Source organism: Hypomesus nipponensis, chromosome 15 (genome assembly GCF_054491055.1).
Source record: "Hypomesus nipponensis isolate SF chromosome 15, ASM5449105v1, whole genome shotgun sequence".
Lineage (NCBI taxonomy): Eukaryota > Metazoa > Chordata > Actinopteri > Osmeriformes > Osmeridae > Hypomesus > Hypomesus nipponensis.
The window spans coordinates 10,829,068-10,852,408 of NC_140375.1; the positions used below are offsets into that span (position 1 = coordinate 10,829,068).

Genomic DNA, 23,341 nt, shown 5'->3' on the forward strand with positions numbered 1-23,341 from the left:
TCCTGCAAAATACAAATACAGTGAGCACACTGTATTCTATTGATATGCAATATTTCAGTACACAAGGCAAATATAATTCATACTTGTTCTCCATTCTAAAGTTTCTAATGATGGCAGCAACTGTGAAGCGGCTGACATTTGGTTGGACCCTCTGGCCAGCCTTCCTCATGCTGACCACAGTGGCCCGAATCTCATTATAGATCACCGTTCTCCTTCTTCTTTCTCCTCCACCTCCTTCTGCTTCTCCTCTTTATCTTCCTCCTCCTTGTCATCCTCTTCCTTGTCCTCTTCCTTGTCCTCTTCCTCCTCTCACTGTTACCCCTCTCCTTCTCTGGTTGTTGATATGTTCTAAGTTCTCCTTTGTTCACCAAACAAAACTTTTTATGCTGCAGTCCTGATCGCAAATTGCGTTTGCGTTTAGAGATTTGAATAGTTTTGTGTTGTAGGTTGATGCTTGGAGACTTTACTTGAGAAGTGTGTGCAACAACTGAACATTGTGTGTAGTGTTTTGACAACAAGGTGATGTGTAATTGACATCAGTGTGTAAACAAGGAAAGTCAGAGTCTAATGCAGATAAGGGAGTGTAAAGTAGTGATAAATTGGGTCGAGCAATTGGTACATGACTTTAAGGTTGTGAAAATTGTGCCAAAGTTTTTGTGTGTTAACAATTGTGAAAAACTGTAAAACTCTGATGGGTGTTTTCTCAACTGTGCACTTGACATTTGAGGAGTATCTGCTGCGTAGCGATGAATTTTGGAAGTAGTCTTTAGTGGTGGTGTGACATTTTAAGTGAACCAGACCAGGATAGTGTAGGGTGGTTTTTCCGGCATGTCCGACAATCATTTACCAAGGGAGTTGATCAGTGACCTTGAATAACACTTTTACACACCTCACAACCCATTCACCATGCTGACCTTTAAAATGAGACTGGTGACACAAAGTACTTGTGTTAATTACATGTAACACAGGAATACATTAGGCTTTATTTATGATAAATATTCCCAAAACAAATCCACTTGTCCCCTTTCAGAGACCATAGATCTATTTTTTACGTGCCGCATTATGGTTTCAAGAAAATTAAGTAATAATTTCTACATACAGTTAGCCTTGAGTCATTTGACATGACAGAAGAAAATAGTCAATAATATTTAACCCTTGTGTTCTCCTCGGGTCATTCTGACCCATCAGTCATTGTGACCCACCTTCGTTTGCGACAACTTTACCGCATACAAAAATAAAGTAAAGCATTTTCTTTTAACCGTTGGGCTGTCTCAGACCCCTCACATTGCGAAGGTTAAAATAAAATTATTTTTATTTGCTTTTGTATTGGGTAAAATTGGGTAAACACAACGATGGTTCGTTATGAACCTTTTGGTCATGTGACCCGAAGGCAGCACAAGGGTTAATCATTGAATACCCAAGTATCATCAGGTATTTTGGTTGAATCAAACCAACTGGATAGACCACTAAGAATATATTTTAATTAAGCATTTAATTCTGAATATAGCATATTGTTATAGCATATTGTTACAACATTGTTACAGCATTAATTAGGTTATCTGCCTCTCAATCTGCTTATCTTGGGCCAAGAAGCAAACCATATGAGGTAAACGCTTAGGCTCATAATATCAGACTGTCCCATCTTAGAAAAGCACCACGTGCAATGGTTAAAGTCCAAAAGTAGGCCTACACTTAAGAAATGTTGCAAGCCCAAGAAGACACAGGATGTCATTATAGTGAATGAAGTTTTATTGTCTTTGAAACTAGAGAAAGTGCACTGACTGTAACCACAATCTGTACGTTTTACAATACATAAAATACACAGGCCATAAAATTTGTAATTACCAAAAATATCTATATAAAGATATATACATAAATAGGTGTTGCGTACCTATTTAATATACACATCATATAAAATCTTTGTACAAATAATGAACAGATATGTACAATAAATAAAAGCTATACACGTATATATGTACACAAATCTGATAGATGATTGTATTGTTATCACTGCACACATTCGATCACAGTAGTCTTTCACAAGGTTGTGCCATTACAGTACATTCATCCATTCAAAACAAGAATGCACTGGAGAGATTTACAAACACACAAGTGAAAGACAGAGAGAACACATACAACCAAGGCACATAAAAGAGCAGTGGTGAACCAACTTATTATAAAACATATTTTTGTTTCTTGATAAGACTCAGTTTTATACTATGACAATCCTGTTCAATGCTACCTTCAAATCCACACACACAATGCAATCCTGTTTCCCAATCCACAAAAAAATCCAGTCTTTAGACTGTCTGACAGATTATGTGTGTACTTAAAGTACAGCACACAATTCAAATGGTTGTGTCAAACCAAAGTTAAAACCAGAACATTTAACTATATTCCTTGTTTAATTGCACAGTAAAGATATCAGCCGGTGGTGAACAGAAAAGATCCAATACACTTGGAATTTAATGGTGTATGGGGAACCTCAAACCTCTTATTTGTTACACTTAATATTAGCTGTCTTAAGTTTCAACAGATAAAACACAATTTCCACATCAGTTCCAATTTACTTAATTCTCTGAGGCCTTTATTGTCTTAAAAATACAGAATCTGGCTTCTCGACCATCAACATGCATACGCATGTGTTTACCCAGAAAGAAAAACAAGGAAGGCAAATGGCAATCAGCACTTACATAGTGAAAGGGAGTGTCATAAGACACACTGATCCTAAATACTCTACCCTATCCCAAAAAATCATTCAGTACTGGGGGCTACTTGGGGATCAGCTGCTGTACTTGTACATGTAGGGACAACGAGAGTGCAGGCCCTGACAACAGTGGTCCCGCAGACAGTGGTGGTGATCCCATGGCCTTTGTACACAGTATAGAAAGACGAAAGAGAAAAAGTAGGAACAGAGAAATAGGGTGAGGTGGGGGCAGGAGTTTGAATCAAGATTGAGCATACACAGGAAAAAAAAGGGACAGACATTTTCATAGTTGACAGGGAAACATAGAGAGGGCGTTGTAGAAGTGTAGTTGGGATCCAGGGGAAAGAGAAGAGGTCAAGGAGAGCAGTAGCAGTGGATGAGAAGCCAGGTTACCGTCCAGGACAGAGTAGAACCGAAACAAAAAGAGACAGAAATTCTGTGAAACTCAGAGTAGAGATGGATTTGAAAGAGATGCACTAAAGCAGAGAAATTAAACACCTAAAGCAGCAAACCCCACTCAGACGGCAGGACAGAGAGGACAACGGGGGTGGTAGGGAATGGATAAAACTTAACATGTTTCCAATAAGGCAATCAAGTTATCCACAATTAGAAGAAATCATTGACATGAAACAAAATTATATGAAAGTAATTTCTAATTTTCAGAAGGTTGGATCATTCTGTTTGCAATTCCAAAACATCCTGCCCATCACAGCAGAATCAGCACCTTCATAGGTGCCCTGTTTGTTTCTCAACTTGGTCTTATGCGAGTATGTGCCAAAAGTGGAGCGGGATCAATGGAGAGTCAACAATGGCCCCCAATTATCCATCCCCCCACACACAGTGTCTGTCTAAGATACATACTCGGCTGACTTCCAGAAGTGACCCGGGTGGGACAGTCTGCGGTTGAGCTTGGGCAGCTTCTCTAGCATGTCCGTCAACTGGGTGAAAGTTGGTCGCTCAACCGAATGGAACGACCAGCAGGCTGTCAGGATCTCCTGAAGGGGTGAGGATTTAAATAATTTATGGATTATGTTTAGTTGTGTTGATCATTTGTTAGTACTAACCCATTTTATCATGTCTGTTAAAAAGCACAAACTTTACTATAGAGCAGTAAAGTATACATTTATAATAGACTGATGTGTGACCTCACCGTGACTTCCTTGCCCAAGCTAACTTCGGATAGGACCTTCTTGATACCCTGGCCACTGCCAACCAGCCATATGGTGGCTTCTGCTGGGTGGTTTTTGATTGGCCAGTCTCCGGCCTGAAGCTCGTACCAAATAGTGCTTAGGATTGAAATTTCTCTAGTTAGGTTTACGTTATCACGGATTGCACTGAGGAATACAGTATTGGTGGGATATAGTAAGAGGAAGATTGGGTTGCAAAACCCTTGATGTTTAGCAGGAGAGAGTGTGTCTTAAAGTACCTGAAAGCATAGACATCTGCAGCGTTGGAAAAAGGAAGCTGGTCCTCATGGTTGCCTGGGCCCATCCTGCGAACAATCTCTGGGGCAAGGTAACATATCCACCCGTGAGGTAGCTTCAGCTTGTCCTCGCGCCTGGTAACGTGTGGACAAGCACACAGACACAGAAACAAATACAAAAAACACTTACAAACTTAAACTGTGACTTGGATGCATTTCTTTGTTATTTAAACAACCTTAAAAAAAAACTCACCTTCCTTCTTGAACTACTCCTGACATTCCAAAAAGGCCAAAGTCTGTGATGACCACTTTGTTTGAGTCATAGAAAACATTCTTAGACTTGAGGTCCTTATGGACAATGCCTTTGGCATGAAGATAACCCATTCCCTGTAAAGAGGATTGGTGATCAGGTCTATGAACTAAAATAAGAGATGTGTAATAGCACTATATATAGTATTGGTAACATACCTTCACAATTTCCTGAGCAATTTGCCTGGTCTTGTGAATGTCCAATTTGTGCTTGGAGTCCCTCACCACAGAGAATAATGTTCGACCTTTACAGAAACTGAAAAGTAAAGTTAGTTTTAATTAGATTCGATATTTCAATTACAATAATATGCAGACAACAGATAGAATGGGTTAATTCTTGTAAATAAAACTGGTAATGAGTAGAAAATGACATTGAATGTACATTAACACTATGAATACATATTTATACACACAAATAAATAACATTCCCCCCCCCCCCCCCCCAAAAGGGCCATTTTGGAGGTGCCAATGGCAGTGCCCATCAGGTGACCAACCTGGTGATGATGGCGAGGTGCGGCGGGTGCATGCAGGCGCCCATGAAGAGAACAACATTCTCATGGCGTGTCTGTCGGTAGTTCATCACCTCCTTCTTGAACAGCTTGAGGTGGCCCTGGTTGTTACCATCAATCTCCAGCAGGCGGATGGCAACCTCACCATGCCAACGACCCTTATGTACTTTCCCCCAACGGCCCTGAGGGAATGGGGCAAACCAACAAGTTGTTTTCTTGAAATGCAACTTCCAAATATATGAAATGCCATTTGTAGCCATGTAATAATATAAAATTCTACTAAAAAAGGATGCAAACACCCCAAACCCAACGTAAACGTAACTGACTACATCCAGTAATTGACAGTATACTTCATATTAAGTGTGTCACAAAGAGAACCAAGTTTGGTAACATGAAGAAACAACACATTTCTCTTTACCTCGGCATGAAAAGCCAGATCCCACTTAAACCTAAACGTATGTAATATGCTGCCCTAAAGCTGCACTCCCTCTATGTTGTCGGCGACAATGCCATCAATGACGTTTACCTTGCCGATGAGCTCGCCCAGTACCAGCTGTTCATAGGGGATGTCCCATTCCTGCAGGTAGACACTAGTCTGACTGGCTTTACGGGTGATTGGTCCCCTCCAGTGGCCCCCACCCCCAAAGCCCCCAGAGTTGGGCAGATCCTCCAGTTCATCCCCGTTGCACTCTTCATCCAACTGCCTCTCGTCTCTTCCCTCTCCGTCCCCTGTGGTATTCTCCTCTCCAGGGTACTCTTCCTCCTCTGCCTCCTGTAAAGATACCTAGTCTTTATTACTAAGGAATACGTCTTTGTCCTTAGTGCTGAATAAAATGTTCCTGTGCAAGGTCATAGTTGCACAGGAACGCAGAATATTTGTCTCATGACATTTGGGGAAAGAATATCTCATAAATTCCTTGGATGAAAGGATCAAGCAACATGACAAACAGTTACAGTAGATATCAAATCATGTAATGTAGTAATCAAACTCAAAACTGTTAACAATTGTATGTTATCAAAGTAAGGAGTGGCACTTCAGCAAAAGTTCAAGATCCCCATATGATTGTTTAATTTTTTCATTCTGCACGGCTAACACAAGTTTCTATCCAATCTGATGTCATCAGACACTAAGACATTTTGTTTCTTTCACCTGCTACCTTTTATTCCTGTCAGTAATGTTATGCTACTTACCACTCCAGTCTTTACTCCAAGATTCTGCTGCTCAGTCACAGCCAGCTGGGTTTCTCTGCCAGAAGGAACATTTCCATGATAATCAGTGATCCCCTAACCTTGGTCCAACCTTGGCACTATACTATGATTACTGTTTTGAGGTACAATTGAACAGTATTTTTCCAAACATCACTCTAGGAGCACTAAATTAAACAAGAAAGTATTTCAAACATACGAAGCCTGAAATCCTCAGTTCACCTTTACAGAGTTTTTGTACATCACCAAACGTCACTTAAAGTCTTTTACCCAGTTTCATGGTATTTCTCAGGGTGATTTCCACCAGGATTAGAGAATGTAGGCACATCTGTGGATATGAGATGATCAGAATGAAACAAAAATTTAAACAAACGATAAAAACATTGTGATGTTGACGTGAGCATTCTGCACAACCATTGAGTATCATAGCCAATTGTGTCAACTTGTTTTTGTGCTTACCTTATTAAGTTATTGGCATACCACCAGTTATTTATATACACTATCAATTTTGTAAGCACACAGCCACAACAATGTCCAAGTTGACACCAATCTTGCTACATTACATGTAATACAAACATGCCATTGCAATAGAGTAGTTATATTAATTGACAAGCACGTGCATTTGAACAGAAACATGCTTCACTTCCATCCAAATCCACCAGAGGGAAGTACAGGGTGCACACACAGACACAGACACAGACACAGGAGACTTGTTAACTCACCAGGAAAAATAAACTGTTGTCTAGGCAGTGAATAACAGGCAGCTAAAGGAACATATGGAAAATGATTGGAGGAAAATGAAGAAGAAAGAAGAATACTGGATACTATGTTAGAACAGCAACAAGCAGTTTCTAGGAGATATCAGTAGGATACACACCACAAGCCTATTCAATTAGGAAATTAAGTTTAAACAGTAAAGCATTTTTTTGGGGGGAAGGTCATTTTGTTAATAGTTTAATTGAATAATTTGTATAGGTTATGACTGGTTGATTAGCCGTCTGAATTAGTAATTAAAAAGATAGGGAGTGGCTGCTGCCTTGAGGTGCCAGTGAGGGCTGTAAGGCCTGAGGCCTGACCTGGGAAGTTGAAGCGGCTGTCTCGAGGACCCTGGGGTGAAGGGTTGGGAGGGGGCGTGGCGCCGACGCTGGGGGGGTTGCTCTGTTGGAAGGGGGCTGGTGAGGAGGGCGTGGACGAGGTGGTGGACGAGGGGTTACTGCTGGAGTCTATCGGGTTCTGCAGGGAAGGGTAGTCCTAGAAGACAGGAAATATTTCAACATGCAGATACAAAGAGTAACATGCAATCGCAAATACACACAACTGAGCACACAACAGAGATATGGGACACAGATGGTAGTATAAATATAAATCTCGTTGAGCCATTGAGATGACAGTATCTTTCATTTAGATGCATATAATGTTGCAGTAATGTTGCTGTTGAGCCTTAGAAAACCCCTTGTGAGACCTTACCTTTTTGGTTATTGCTTTAGGTAATGTCCCAAACATAATGGGCAGCTCTGCATTGCGGTCTATTTTATTATTGATGTCTGAAGGTACAGATTCTGCTCTGCGTATTGGCACTGCAATATATATAATAAACACAATATTATTGCACTAGTAGATACATGTATTTATGTGGATATTTGTTCAAAATACATTTCAGTTTTACTGTGCAGTGAAGACCAATGAAAATGTGAAAATGTTTTGAATGTCCAGGTCCAATATATACCTTAGATCAGATTAGAGATTAGAATGGTATAGTAACATTGTCAGGTAAAACGACATTAGGTATAGTGTCACCTGGGATGGCAGGCACTTACCTTGCACAAATGATATCCTGCATGATACCGCTTCTTTGGTACATTTGTTGTGGCATTTTAACCTAAGAGAAAAGTTGCACGTTACACACACAGCCGATAAAAGCTTCAGTTACTGTAACCTACCCTCCTGAACCTGGAGATGTATTATAAGACTCTTACTTGCAGTGTTTGCACTTGACTCCAAACATCATACTCTTGTGACAGACCTGACAAGTCTGAGAAAGCCAGGATTTTGTTGAAAACCTGTGTAGAAGAGGTTGTTTTCATTATTTTGAATATTTGTTTTATCCACAAATGACATCTACGATGCACAAACTGGAAAGTGCAAGGAATTCTTTCAATTTAAGAAATATAAACTGTTCCTGTCCCTCTACACTGTCAAGCAGAATTGCTGAAAATATATTCTCGTAAAAAGATTTAAACAAACATCCACATTTCCAGTAAAATAACATTTCTCTGAATGGTTTGCATAATTGAAATTCCTGGATTTTCCAGGCGCCGTTCTTCCTAAACCAGTGGAAGAATTTTTGGCAGGTCTGTGCCAAGATATAATACAGATCACATCCCGGAATGGATTTGGTAGATTCTCTTCATGTAGCTTATTAAACCCATGGAAAACAGGATAACAGTGTGAGGAAAGCTCCTTTATGACCAAATGAACATAATGTGGGAAAGGAGAAATAGGACTGACCTGTGAGTTACAGCTAGGCCAATATCTCTCCTCATCTGTGGAGAACTTCGGTTTATTGCCAAGTTATCTAGAAAGGAATGAGAGAAAGACAACGGTAAACAAGGTGTTATGTGACAAAGAGAGAGAGACCTATACCAGATGTACTATCAGACATGACATCTTTCTATCTGACACACTATATAGGGTGGTAGCATGCCATTTGCAATCAGGGGCCAGTAGCCTGACTTACTCTCCAGGAGAGTTGGGGTGCCTGGAAGTGTGTAGGGGGCAGTGGCAGGACCGGGCGTGCGTGCTGACAGCAGGGGCGAGCGTGTGGTGGGTTCCTCACACCCGTTCCCACTGTTGTTGATCTGCACGTTCAGAAGCAGCTTGTTCTTTTTACCCCCCCTGTGAAACAGAGAGGAAGTCAGGTCGTTCCGGTGTTGTAGTCTGATGTAGGGCCCACATCAAAGTGAGCACTGATACATGGATGGGGGATGGCATGGGGTGGGGAGGGACTTAGTAAATCGACAGTATGCCTACTACTTCATACTACTGACATGCAAAAAGGACATTTAAAAACTTCTCTGTCTTATCCAAAGTTTATTCCAAGACAATATTAACGTGTCCAAAAAATTAAAAAATAAACAAAAGGTTTAACCTATTAAAAAGGAGGACATCTATGTTTACAACTAAAGACCCACTTTCTGGGAGTGGGCTCCTCGATTCGGTTGGCCAGCTGGGACTCTTGACTCCTGCTTCGCGTCAGTGAAATATTGGGCAGGAGCTGCAGCAGTTTCCTGGATGAGGGCGGTGTGGTTCGGGGGAGCTTGTTACGGCTCTTAGTGGTCGGGGTGGCAGGCGGGGTGGCCAAGATGTGCGCTGAAGGAGTGAAAGCATCCATTGTGTCCTCTGTGGAAATGTAGGGGACCTGGTGGTCTGAACAGGGCACAATGGATACAGAGACGGAGCGTCCGTGGGCGGGGCTGCGGGTGCTGGGGAGGAGGCCAGGGCTCTGGGGGTGATGGAGGTCCAATGAGCGTGACCGGAGGTCCTCTGGAGTTGAGGTGGCACTGTCACAAAGAGGAGGTTCTAGGGTGCAGGAACCCTCGCTATGGTCACCGCCTGCGAAAGTGTAACGATGGAGCGGTGAGTCAGGAAGCAGGTGCAGGTGAAAACTTATGATCAAATAACAAAACCATGAATGAAACAATACAAAATGGTGAACACGCCAGTAACCGAGAGTAATAACAACTAAAGAAATAACATAACAAACAGATATATACAGAGGAAGAAATAATGAAGGAAGTGGAGTCCAAAAGTGCATGATGATTGACAAGACCGGTGGTTAGAACTCAGGTGACCTTGTATGCGTAGAGGAGGAGCAGGAGAAGACGTGACAGACTGGATAAAAATACCACACTTTGGGATGAATAGAATACATTATGTATTCTACTCTACATTAGGTACACATAATAATGAAAAATGACAGACATGAATCAATGAAAGAAATAACATGACGCAAACATTGTATAATTCGATTATAATGAAGTCAGCACGAGTAACACACTTTGCCTCACAAACAAGCTACTGCGTACTCACCTATTTCAGTGGCGCTCTTTAAGCAGGAGAGGGCAGCAGTGAGACGGGAGCACTCTTCAGAGTTCGAGCCGAGTCTTCTCATTGTGTCCCCCACTTGAGAACTGGACATCTGCAGCAAAGCATCCAGGGACAACTTTGCTGGTAAAGCCTGAAAAAGCCCAAATATAGGGAGAGGCAGACAAGAAGGTAGAGGGAAGGGGGGAAGAAATGGGGTGAAAATGAGGGAAAGATACAAGACGGAGAATGAGTGCGGAACATTTTTTAAGTACAGGAGCGTAGGGAAGATTGATTGATGGGACTGACAGAACAAAGGAATAACATATAAAGATATGTTTAGAGTTATGAGTGTGTGTGTCTCACAGGCAGATTTATAAAGCACAATAAAGAGATATGTTGAGGTATGTTGATGGGACGAAAATCTGTGTCAACCATGTCATTTCAGTAAGGACACTGTGGATAGGTATACAATTCAATAAAAAAGCCACTAATAAGCCACAATAAAAGAGGCACTAGCAGAAACCAAATTAAGGCAGAACTTGGAAAGCCAAAAATAACACGCAGCCAAGGATCAGACAACACTTTTCTACTGCTGCAGCAATGTCAAAATGTAACAGCAGAACAAGATAGACATACCTGAGCTTATTTTACAAGTCAAACAACTGAAGAACACATTATTAGGTGGTGAGATAAGATTCAATTGATCCTACACAAGAGCCCTAAGGTGCAGTTTTAGTTGGATATACTGGAAGTTGAAAGATATATAATGTGTATGTAACATATCTCTGTTTAGTGCTTTGAACATGGTTCAAAGTACATTCCATTCTCCAACTCGACACCAATGCATTTATGCATGCCTGACTGGTGAATCCTGGAATATATTGGCAAACCGTAAAAAGCTTTTGCCAGTGGACCATCCGCCCCCATTTTACCGGAATGCATTCTCTCAGCCCTGTGTCTCCCAGGCGACCGCCCCCAAGCTCAATCGACCGTGCTAAAAAGAACAGAAGTGTTTTTTTGTGGGGGGCAGCTTAATCGCATGGCAACCAAGCAGTTTCCCTATTGTCTCCATGGTAAATAAATGGATAGGGTGAGATGATATGCACAAAAGAGTGTATGACATGGTGACTGGCACAGTGTGTGACATGAGGAGGAAAAAAGCTTGTGGGTCAACTGCTGAAGATGCTACTTCAGTGTGATGGAACCCTAGATAAAAACCACAATGAAAAACAATTCAATTCAAAAGCATAGTTGAGATAAAAACCTATTGACACAAGGTATCAGTACTGGACCTAAAACAAATGTGTATCAGATTGAAAGTTAAACTACAGATATAAATATATCAAAGGAGGACAGACAAAACAACCGCATGCAAAAAGAGGCCTCTTCTAGCTAAACATACCGGCTATAAATAATGTGTAATAAAGTTTTGTGGGTTTTTCTTGATGAATTAATTCCATGGTTCATCCTAGGTGTGTCCACACCATGTCTCTTGCTGTTCATGAGAAGAAAACGGATCCCATTACATTTACTTTTAGTCATTTAGCAGACGCTCTTATCCATAGCGACTTACAGAAAGTACAGAGACATTCTCCCCTGAGGCAAGTAGGGTGAAGTGCCTTGCCCAAGGACACAACGTCATTTGGTCGAACTGGCAACCTTCTGATTAATAGCCTAATTCCCTAACCGCTCAACCATTTGACCCCCATTAGCAGGGGTTAAGATTAAAAGCAATAGCTGACCATAACTTTGGTCAATCTGAAAATAAAGTAGATTAAAAACAAAATACTATATGTATATGTGGTGAATTATGGTTTGTGAAAAGTTTAAAAGGAAAATGAATTAAAATGAACATCACAACCATAAAACCATAAATAGTTGTGTGTTTTGTAGTATAGTAGACATAGCTACAGTGTTGTAACAAGTGTAATAGCCTGCTGAAGCTGTGTGCTAAAATAAACAATGTGCATCAATCTCAAAGTACATCAACAATCTAGCTAGCTAAGCAGCAGAGATCAAGTTTGCTAACCAACTAGGCCTAGTTCATCCAGCTAACAGATTACTAGATAACGAGCTGGCAGTAACCCTACCCTTTAATTCAAGGGCCTAACTCACTGAAAGAACTATCTCTGGAAAAATAGCTATTTTAGCTAAAGACAAATAAGACAACTGGCAACCTGTGTAAATCTGCAGCAACTGTCTATCAAAGTTAGTTGACAAGTTGATGAGGTATCAACAGCTATGAATTCATTTGAGTTTGCGTGTCATTTTTAAAAACGCTAGTCTTCATATTTCAAGCATTCCATCGGTTCACTTGCTTCTTTTTCAACGACTCAGTATTTACAACCTTTCAACCTCCTGACAACCTCTCACCATGGGACTAGTGGGCGTGGCGGCAGACAGACGTTGTATTTAAAGGCCGACAAGTTATTTTTGCCCTTTTGTTTCAATTGACAAAAATAAACTAACCCGGTGCTGTAGTCTGATAGTGTGGCCCCAAGGACACCACCCAGGAAAGTGCCTGCTTGGTATTGTAAGGCTGTATTGGAGACCTGAATGATACAGGCCTTATAGTATTATGTGGGAATGTGGAATAAACAATTCAAAATTGGGCCTTAGCCTCCTTGTAGTGGTGATTTACTGAGCATGTAACAAAAGCTTTGAAGTAAAGGTTAAAGGGCAGACGTGTGGTCGTAAAAGGAACATGCTTCAGCCTGGGCTTCATTGAGTGCCCATTTAATACAGAGGAGGCACGGAGATCAAAGAGAGGGTGGAGTGGGTGGCAGCTTCTGTGCGCAGCCATGGAGCAAGAAAGGGAAAGAAAGAGTTAGAAAGAGAGAGAGAGAGTCCAAAACCAGACACACACAGACATACACTTCACACACACACACACACGTGTGTCGTAAAAGAAGAGGATATATGCAATTACCCCACATGTGTTGTGGTGCCTGTACGCACACACAGAGCATTTTTTATCAAAGCGTCAACAAGTATGGGTTTTCTGTGTATATTGTGTGTTTGAGCTTCTCTGCATGTGTGTGTGTGTGTGTGTGTGAGAGAGACAGGGTGGGTCATTATGCTGTGTGTGGCAGGCCAGGACCATAAACCGACTGTGTTTGAAAGGCTGACACATACCAATACCTGGCCAGTGTCTGGGCATGCCTTGTGTTTAGTGTTGACATAACCAGAAGCATGATACAAGATGATGACTGACTATGTAATAGAGAGAGAGAGATAGAGAGGAAGGGAGGGGTAGAGAGAAAGATAGATCATTACCGGTACCTCAAGGAAAGCCTCTTTCTGTAAATCATTAAACAAACATGACCATAAGGGCTGGAGTTCATACTAACATTGAGAGCGGGGACACCCCTGAACATCCACACATCTAACACTGAAGCTACACATGACAAAGCATACTATGCAACCACCCAGACACACACACAGAGAGACTTATTGAGAGGACAGAAAATACAACAATGACAAATACTCCTTCTCAAAGACAACAGATGACCATCAATGTGTCTCTACTCAGACGCTACAGTATATTTTTATGGACAAACCCTCAAAGCTACACAATGTCAAGCTGAACACTGTGGAAACAAATCGCTCAACAGCTGAAGAGTAACAAAGACTATCTTTCAATACACAAACAAACATCTAGTGAACACAATTTAGACCAAGTTACAATTGTAGCCTAAGCATAGCTCTCCCCATTCTACGTACCATGTTGTGGATATTGATTCCGTTTTTCGTTGCTCCTTCTCATGCCCCAGAGAGGGTTACGAAACCAAACACTTTAAACTCCTGTCATATTGTGTGAACAACTGAGAAGTCTTGCCTTGCGCACACTCCCAGTTTTTCCCCTCCCTCTCTACCTCTCTTTACCTCGGCCCCTCCTTCTTTCCAACAAGTTTGATAGCCAGCAAGCCAGTCTGTCTGCCTGTCTATCTCTCTCTCTCTGTGTCTGTCTTGCTGCTGGCATTCTAATTGAATGCATCAACAACTGTTCGTCACTGGTCGTCACTGCACCCCCACAGCCCCCACCAGCCCCTCTAACCTTCTCCTTGTGTACCCCATGGTAGGACCAAAACAAAATAGCTGCAGGCAATGAACAGAATAACCCATAAAATTAAAAATAGAAGGTTAATCTGTGATGGTTGGTTGACACCAAGCACATTTAAAACAGCTTAAATGGTAAATATTAGAGACTTTACATAGGCCAATATAATTGAATGATATAGCTCAACCTCAGGGTTAAAGTTAGGGCTGGTGGCACTGAAGGGTTAACTACATATCTTGCACTGTCAGCAATCTTAAGTATAGGCAACCCCATTCAAACTATCATAAAACAGAAACTGCAGCAGTCTCTCTCAGTACATATTCGACAGAAAGTCGAGAGCAGTGCCATGAGAATCATGTATCTAATCAGTCTTTTACCACCTTGAGATAATGGCTGTGCTTCCTCTGTAGTACTGCATTTTTTTTCCAGCCTTTACTGCCTAACTGTTCTAGAAGTGACTTGCCACACAAGACTAGACACAGAAAGAAGAGAAAGGGGGGAAAGAGGCTGAGAAAGGGAGGGGAGAAATTGGGAGGGGTACATATTCCACAAGGGCACAGGAAACCGTTTTTGGGGGGGGCCTTTGTAATGTTACTTTTTTCCAACAACTCCCACACTTCCAGGAAAGGAAAGGCTTGACGCAACTGACCTAAGATTTCACTTGACACTGAGTGTTGCTGTTAGGCATATCTTTTACTGCCGATAAACATTATGGGTCATTTGTGGGGGGGGGGGGGGTTACAGGGCGACCATCCATGCTCTTGCCCATAGGAGAATTTTCATTGCTCATGTCAGCCTCTTTGTACATTTTCCCAAACTGTCCAGTCATGCAAATGTGTCTGAGAGGCACGCCTGAGCCCAGCTCTCTGGCCGGAGGGGAATTCCTTTCTGCCTTCTGTGTAAACAGTAATCCCTCCCTACACACCTCACTGATTCAAACTCACTTACACAGACAAACATTCACACACACACAGTCAGACACACACAGACAGAGACACACGTACCCCCAATTCACTATGCACGCACACTTACATGAATATACTGTCCTTGCATACGCGTTCATGCACGCACAGGGAATTTATAAACGACAGAGCGGTCTAAATGTGTCCTCTCTCATCTCATCTGACTTCAAAAGGTGCTTAACAGAAAATGTCAGCAGTTACTTGCCAGTGCCACCTATTATAGTGTGCAACCCTGGCCAATACTTTCTGCCCTCTGAGTCACACAATGGATGGGGCCATGGCTAATGAATGCCCATGTTGCCAGGACACTCAGACTCATAAAAATGATCACACAGAATGAATAAAAAATTGTGAATCACAAAGCTTCAGAGTGTAATGATCCACTAAAAAAACAACTAAAACTGGTCAATTAAGTCTTCAAAGGTTTTTAAAACATATTTAGGAGTCAAATGTGGTAAATTCTCAAATTACAATAAATGTAATAAGTTGATGTTCTGCAAATCCACACACAAAGCCAGGAATGCAAGTGCCCACAGTGCATACAACAGGCGTTTCAAAGTTGCCTGGAATTTGGTCAACTTCATAGTAATTCTCTTGAGCAGCGTTTGAAGTGATCAGTCATCCTTTCATCCAAGAAGGGCCGATATGAACAAAACAATTCAACAGCAAGGCACTGAACTAAATTGCATTATAAAGGCAAACATGCAGTAAAGTTTCATGCAAACGGGAATAATGTTTCTGATCAGACACAACATTGGCCTACCTAAGTACACTGGACAGAAGAACATGTGCTGGACTCTATTGGTCCTGTACACATCCACTACAGAACAGAAGGCCTGTACACTAGCCTTTGTCCCCTTTGTAGTTCAAACTTACAGACAAGTTAATCCAACTTTCTTTTGTGCTGTCCTATTGTGAGTGTGTGTCCAGTCTGGTCCGCTGCTAAGCGTGTGTACTCCTGCTCTCCCAGCAGCATGTGTTTCTGTGTGTGTGTGTGTGTGTGTGTGTGTGTGTTGGTGGTATGTGGGAAGGCAGGAGTGGGTGTTTAAAAATAGCATGCTGGGTAAAGACAGTAAGGAGGCACAGCAGCTGACTTGGCACATTCTGGAGCCTCAGAACCAGTTTGGGTTGACTGCTCATCACAAAGTGTGTGTGTGTGTGTGTGTGTGGGGGGGGGGGGGGTAACACTGTGTCCTTTAAATTACTCTATGTAAGTAAATAGTGATACCTACAGTAACAGCAGTAAAGTTATACTTGTCGCTCACCTGTCACTATGGTTTGATAACAGAAGATAGTATTGAGGAAGAGTGGTTGGAAAGGCTGTTGCATAGCTTGTCTCTAAAATGGCTGTAGTGAAAGGGTAATGTTGCATTTCCAAAATACTGGTACAACAAACTTGCAGAAGTGGGTTGCTTTTGTTGTGTTGCTTAAATTCTTACATACTTTGTCTTCTATTGTCCATTCCTCCCACTATACACCTCCAACAACTACCCTTCTTGGTGAAACTTTCTCACACTCCCTCTTCCTCTCTTGGCTGACCTTAAACATTTTAATCCCATGTATTTGTAAACAGGGCTTGGTAGAGCAAGTTTAACTGGTCCCAATGTGGTTGACACAGTAGAATGAGTGTTCTTATGGGGCACTACAGTTCATAATGACACAGTAACACAAATGAAGAGGATATTAATCCTATTCCGGCATGTTGCCAGGTCCTTTGGGGTGTGTATGCATAATTAGCAGAGTTGCCAAGCTCAAGACGTTAACCTGAGTCTTTGGTGGCTCACAGCACGCCAACACCTGTGACAATTGATATGCATGTATTCAGCCTGGGGTCCTGTTCCATTTGCGCTTCATTGCTTATACATTTGAATACAAAATGTACAACTTCAAGAGTGGATCTCTGGTACAGCCACTGAAACAAACACACATAAAACACACACGTACACTCACCTGTATGAGCTCAGGTCTGAGGTTAATGGTGTGGAGCCAATCCACTAGACGAGGGTAGCTTTCCAGAGCCAGTGTCCTCTCCATCTCAGGCACTACGTGTTTGCACTGCAGTTGTTTCCAGATGTAGTTCTTCAACTTTACCTATAGGGGGCACAAACAATGATGAGAAACTAGGAATTTTACTTTGGTGTCTTGGCGACAGCATTTTTATTTCACATATCAAAACAGAGTACAAACACAACATCAAAACATGGTTCTGACTGAGTAGAGTCAGATATTATAATTTTTTGCAACAATGACTTGAAGGAAGAGATGCAAGGGGGTGTGAGAGGAAGAGAGCAGTATTACCATACAAGACTATTTGAGTTAGTCATGATTTTGCAATAGCATTGTTGATTGCGGTAATGCAGAAGCTAAAATTCTCACTGCAGAAGATGTCTGTAAACCTAACTGACACTGCATGGATACGTGTCTTGCGAAGTGCCTTGCTCAAGGGCATAACAACACCTTGTGACACTCATGGTCTCAGTCAGATCCCACCATTTATCTTGAATCAGGTTTGTGTCAACTATAGCTCTGCTACCAACAGTCAGTTTCGATGTCGTACCATTTCAAGTATATTCAGCTTTAAGTTATGTAAATTAAGGCAAAGGAGCGCCACTCACAGAGCATCAGGAAATCCCCTAGTGAACTATGGGTTAGGGTGGCTTGAAGTCAAATGGAAAAAAAGAGTGAGAAAGTAGAAAAAAGCCAATGAATAAAGGCCTTAAACTACTGTAAGAGACTGAAAATTGACAGTACCAGAATGGTAAATATGTATTCTTTTTATGACATGTCTAATGTACAGCCATTACAAACATTAAGACAGCACAGAAAAAAAAAAAGGATTTCCATCGAAATATGCACAGATGTAGGTTTACAGCAGCAACAGTGACATATCTAAAAGGTAGAATGGATGACCGAAAAGGGTCATAAAAGGGTTATTTAAAGGTTCAAACAGGAAGCTGTGGGAGAACCATTTCCTGAGGTCAATATCAGGCAATGCTTTCACAATATAGTTTGTTTTGAGGGAACTTGAAAACTGTGCTCTGAACAACGAAGGGAATGAAGAGACTTCTTTGGTGGAAACACAGAATGGTCTGAATTTACAGGCAGTGTGTACCGCATCTCAACGATCAGGCACCATGAACAATAATATCTCAATTTCAATCATGCATTGTACAGTGCAGCAATAGCGTCATTTCGTCATATCAGACCTTACATTTGCATGTTTCTGCTGCTTATGAAATGTTTCGCACGGTGGAGACTCATGTGCTGTAAGGCTTCTTTTTTTCTTGCATAATGACTTAAGAGAGAGTGGGGCTGTAATTATAGACTCAGAGGGTGGCTCCTGTGTCCAATGTAAACACAATACAGACCGTTTACAACAGCAAACCAACGGAACCCGATTCCCCAGCCTTTGAGCTCAGGTCCGACTACCTGACAGACAGGCCTTTTGTGGGATACAGGGATGTGGGAGAAAAGAGAGATGGAGAGAGATACAAGTCTGTCATAGGCTGTCATCTCTTTCTTTTGTTCTTATCCACGTTGATTGATGGCTCCACCAACCCAGAGAATAGTTCTCCCTCCCTCCCATTCATCCTCCTCTACCTTCTATTCCTCCCTCGTTCTCTCTGGCCCTCGCCTCTCTGTCTGTCACTCTCTGCTGGTCTGCTTTCTTGCTCAACAGGCCACACTGAGAATGCGTGGGTGGGAGACGAGCTAAATTTAGAAGCTTCCTCAGACTAGTACTCAACAAGAGCTCCACACTCTTTCCAGCTCACCAATCAGCAAGGCAGCGATGCCAGCAATTATAACTCATCCGTAGACTACAGGGATCTCTGGAATACTTTGAATAATATCAACCTCGTGTGAGGCCTGGCAGTGAGGCCACCTTGCCAAATTTGTATTTCTTGACAACCACTTCTATGAATACAGATCATGAGACAATTATAGTTGGCACTTAACATCCCTAACAACAACATTTAAATTAATTTTCCATGAGATTGAACATACAGCTCAAAACAATGCCAGGCCATCGTTGTTAATACAAATATTTAGGGAATGGTTTGTGACTTTGCAGACTTAAGTGAACTGGCAAATTAAAAATAATATATTATAATTGGAGGTTTTCAATTGAACCAAACAATGGTGATTTAGTAACAAATTTGATATAAGAAGAACTAATTAGAAAACCAGTGAAATTAAAGTATGTCGCCAGATGTGAAGGTAAAATGCATTCAATTGTGTACATCAATAGCCCAAAAAGGGCCAAAAGCAAGATCTAAGTCCAACGAGAGCCAAATATCATCAAGATCCAACTTACTGGAGGTTGCAATTAATGTTTTAATAGCTCTTGTTTTCTGAAAAGTGTCACAATGTAATAGGAGGAAGAAGAGATTTGAGAGAAGGACATCTGCTCAGGGATTACCTACAGTTTACTTTCAGACACTCCCTTCACGCCAAGTCTGCTTTTCAGTTTTAAGTAACGTTTTCCAAAAAAGTCCTCTTCCAGTGGTTTTCTTTCATGCTATAAATTGTAACACACACGAGGTGTTGTAGTTCAGTGTTGTCAGCTGTCTATAGAGGATGCTTTTATGCAAGATCCTACAGCAGGTACAACTTTCCGTGTCCAATACTACACGACACCAGATGCCTCGATCAAATGTCAGTTTCCATTGATAAACTACTAACGAGACACCTAGGGGAAGGTGTGTATTTTGGTGTTGGCATGCATGCTGTCTCCCCAGTACCCTGTGACAGCCTGTAACGCTACAATATGGATTTCTTTAGAGTGAGCCAGTACACTGGCAGATGTTTTAACATTTTGTTCTACAAGTGCTTACTGCACTTGCGCATATCAAGGTAGCCCTACAGATTTGCGCTCCAGTGGGAAATCTGACAAGGTGGATTAGGTTAATAATACTAGTAATATTGGCTGTTGCAATTTAACTTGTGGACCTTATTTATTGTTTAGTTAACATTTTGTTCATTCTAGCCCATCTCAACAGCGACATGCATTAGTTCGGCACAGGTGCCACGAGCTGACAATGGACAGGAAGTTAAATACAGAAGAAATATGTACGCTTAAACTGATATTGGTAAACAAGCTAAAAACAGTATTCAAAAGTGCATACACGTTTTTTAAAGTTAGCTGCTAACTTTCTGCGGTGGGTAGGCTACAATTAAGTAATATAGCTACCTACCTCTAAAGTGCGTATCTCGTGCTGGGTGAGGTCATTAGAAGCTGCGCATTTTGTCCGTAGTCCTTGGAGGCTGGAGATGGAGATTTCAATCATACTTTGGATAAGTTTGCATTGGTCAAGAGCTACATCTGCGTGTACTGTTTCATTTGAGACTTCACTACATTTAACCATCCTGCTATTCTCACTTGGCAGTGGCACACTATCCATTCCTCGGCATCGACGCATGCAGTTAGAAAGGTTTGCTTTGAGCTTTGAATTCAAAAAATGCAGAAGATAGAAATAAATCTAAGAATTAGAGAAAAAATGCAATGCGTAGCCTAGAAGCGGTAAACAGAGTCAGATCTTTTTTAGAAACACACGAGTTCTTCGATGGGATATCAGTTTGACAGCTGGATGTCATGCCGATGGCAAACATCTTTGGGTTCCGTGTTTCTCCCACTGGTTTCTCCACCACGTTCGTTAGGTCTTGTCAGTTACTGCCTGGCCGTGATGCATTGTAGGAGATGTAGTAATTATTAGTCTCCACTTCAAAAGCCAATAGCTCTGCAAAACTAAATCATACAGTCCTAATTTGGCAGGCAGGTCACTTTACAACGTCTACTAGTTTATAAAACGTAGGATGATTGTACCTTTGTATGATTGTACCCTTAAGGTAGGCTACAATCGGTAAGATTTTTATAGTAAACATTTGTCAAGTTGTGTTCTCGCTAAACAGTTTAATGACGCCCTATGAACGTCCCTCAATTTATGTTGTCTTTAAGCGGCATAACATAAGATCAACATAACATAGAATATGTTCAAATATGAGAACAGCGCCCCTAGTAGCCAACTACCTGCAACTTCCCCCAGCTCCAGTAGGTTTGACAGTGGTTTCATAGCCTTTGCTGAAGGCAATTAATTGCCTGGAACAGGATTGCTGGAACATAATTGGGTGGAAAGTAGCGGCATGCTCCAAAAAACATACATTTGCATTCCACTGGCACCCAGCAGTTTGTTTTGTGAAACACTTCTCACAGAGCCTCATTAGCTTAGGCCTACTGAACATGTTTATGTAGGGACTATACGAATTTGAATCCCACATGGGGTAGCCTACTCATTATCACGTTTTTGTCCACTATTAGGGTGAACATTTGACCACTTTTATGGTAGTAAAAAATGTAGATGTAGGCCTACTTGAACAAGTATAGAAAACAGATTCAAAATAACATGGTATGAGAAAGTTAGAAACAGTTTTGCACATAAATACAGAAGGGAATAGTTTCCTAATTGATATCTACTGGCTTCAAAAAGGAGGTTCATCTCCATTGCTTTCCCAATAACACAGAGGAAGGCCTATGTATCCTCCCACATAATATTTTTTTTTTCAAGAGGAACAACTGCATTATAGAAACATGGAGGAAACATTTTTTGTTTAGTTTCTTTGCTCACAGATGAAACTTGGGATGACATTGTGGCCTGACTCGACCCATGGGAACCGTTGTCAACAGCTGGAAAACTTACTCCCAGCTTGACAACAACATGAGAGTGAGTGAAGCCAGAATCTGAACCACCTGTATTCCTAGCTTCTGGTACTTCCTGCTCCCTGGAAAAGTTTTTTTGCTGGAGGGTTTGGCAGAGAGCACAAAACATGCATGTCCCAACTCAATTCAGCTGAGTGTGAAATGAATTACAGATACATTTTGAAAACAGATTTATTTGCATATAGGGGTGATGCACTCTGCAGGAAGAGCAAAATCTGGTTTGAGACAGGGTTATATTCCACACCACCTGATCTCATGCACATACAGCAGCTATTGTCATGGGAACATACTCTGCCATTGGATCAAGTTGTGGTCTGCTTCAACTAAAAAGCATTGTGGGAGTCAGCTTCACATTGGTCTCTTATATCATGTTGTAACATCTCAAGTATTTTCACTGCACAGACACTCTTGAAACGTAACTATTCTAGCTATCAACCTTGTGGCTTTGAAAGTATCTTGCAATTATATAGTCTCACATTATACACATTACATTAACATGACGTCAATTCTACAGTCATTAGTTGGCTAATTGTAGTCTACCTGACTGGTATAACATGGCAAGGTAAAATAGTTCTCAAACCTTTTGAGTCAAAATTGAGAGACTACTATGAAAGGACATTGAATAATTAATAGATTTCCGTCGTAGTTTAAATGTAGTTTGAGAGAATGTATTGAAAAGTATATTTCACAAAAATATTTGTCTTAAGTCCTTTTTTTTTTTTACCTCAGTTTATCTAATCCTATGGTTTTTGATGGTTAACTGGCACCTACTGGTATGAAAATGGGCTTTAGGTGGCGCTAGATACTAGGATCTGGAATGTCAGATCAGAATCCTCTTGTAAAAAGCTTTAAAGTCTTTACACTTGAACCAAACAAATTATGTATGAAGTATTTTTAATTGATGTCTGACACAGGAGGTGTAGATAACCTGGGGAAGAAAAAATTAATACATAGGGCCTATATATATATAAATATTATTTTTTTTTAATTTTGAGTGAAGTATAAAAATACATATTTCAATATAGGAGACAACACCACCCGAAGGGATCAGAGAGTGTCCTGACAGCACACAAGCATAATATTGTGTTACTTTTGATTTTTTTCAAAGTGTCCTTGGATTTGATTGATGGAACCCAGGGGTGAATATAGGTTCCCACTTTTGGGGGGGCTAAGCCCCTAGATAAAACCTAGAATTTTTCCTGTGACCCAGCAAAACTAGGGGGGTCTGGGGGCATGTTCCCCCAGAATTTTTTTTATTTTTTTATTTCCTTTTGAATAGTGTCCTTTAGTGGGTTTTAGGAAGAGAAATGAACACATTTAAATGTAAAATATGAAGTAGAAAAAATAGTAATATGTTTTTATTT

The 23,341-nt window shown here is 41.1% G+C and overlaps 1 protein-coding gene across 6 annotated transcripts; it reads right to left on the reverse strand.

Moving 5' to 3' along the window:
- Positions 1 to 1,726: 1,726 nt before the first annotated feature.
- Positions 1,727 to 20,923, reverse strand: LOC146257474 (kinase suppressor of Ras 1-like). 6 transcript variants are annotated; one of them, XM_084674306.1, is made up of 22 exons: positions 20,643 to 20,922; positions 20,458 to 20,527; positions 17,213 to 17,353; positions 10,244 to 10,391; positions 9,346 to 9,766; positions 8,892 to 9,049; positions 8,663 to 8,729; positions 8,131 to 8,214; positions 7,972 to 8,033; positions 7,622 to 7,731; positions 7,231 to 7,405; positions 6,877 to 6,918; positions 6,425 to 6,482; positions 6,140 to 6,194; positions 5,475 to 5,720; positions 4,934 to 5,130; positions 4,599 to 4,695; positions 4,384 to 4,517; positions 4,134 to 4,265; positions 3,858 to 3,993; positions 3,569 to 3,702; positions 1,727 to 2,870 (listed from the first exon to the last, which is right to left on the reverse strand). In XM_084674306.1, exons 3-22 carry the CDS (start codon positions 17,294 to 17,296, stop codon positions 2,783 to 2,785), a joined length of 2,628 nt encoding a protein of 875 aa, XP_084530432.1. In that variant the 5' UTR covers positions 17,297 to 17,353; positions 20,458 to 20,527; positions 20,643 to 20,922; the 3' UTR covers positions 1,727 to 2,782. The 6 variants fall into 6 exon arrangements, with proteins under 6 accessions (XP_084530432.1, XP_084530430.1, XP_084530431.1 ...); XM_084674304.1 differs by having other exon boundaries at positions 20,458 to 20,923; XM_084674305.1 differs by lacking the exon at positions 6,877 to 6,918 and having other exon boundaries at positions 20,458 to 20,923.
- Between the last annotated feature and the right edge of the window lie 2,418 nt (positions 20,924 to 23,341).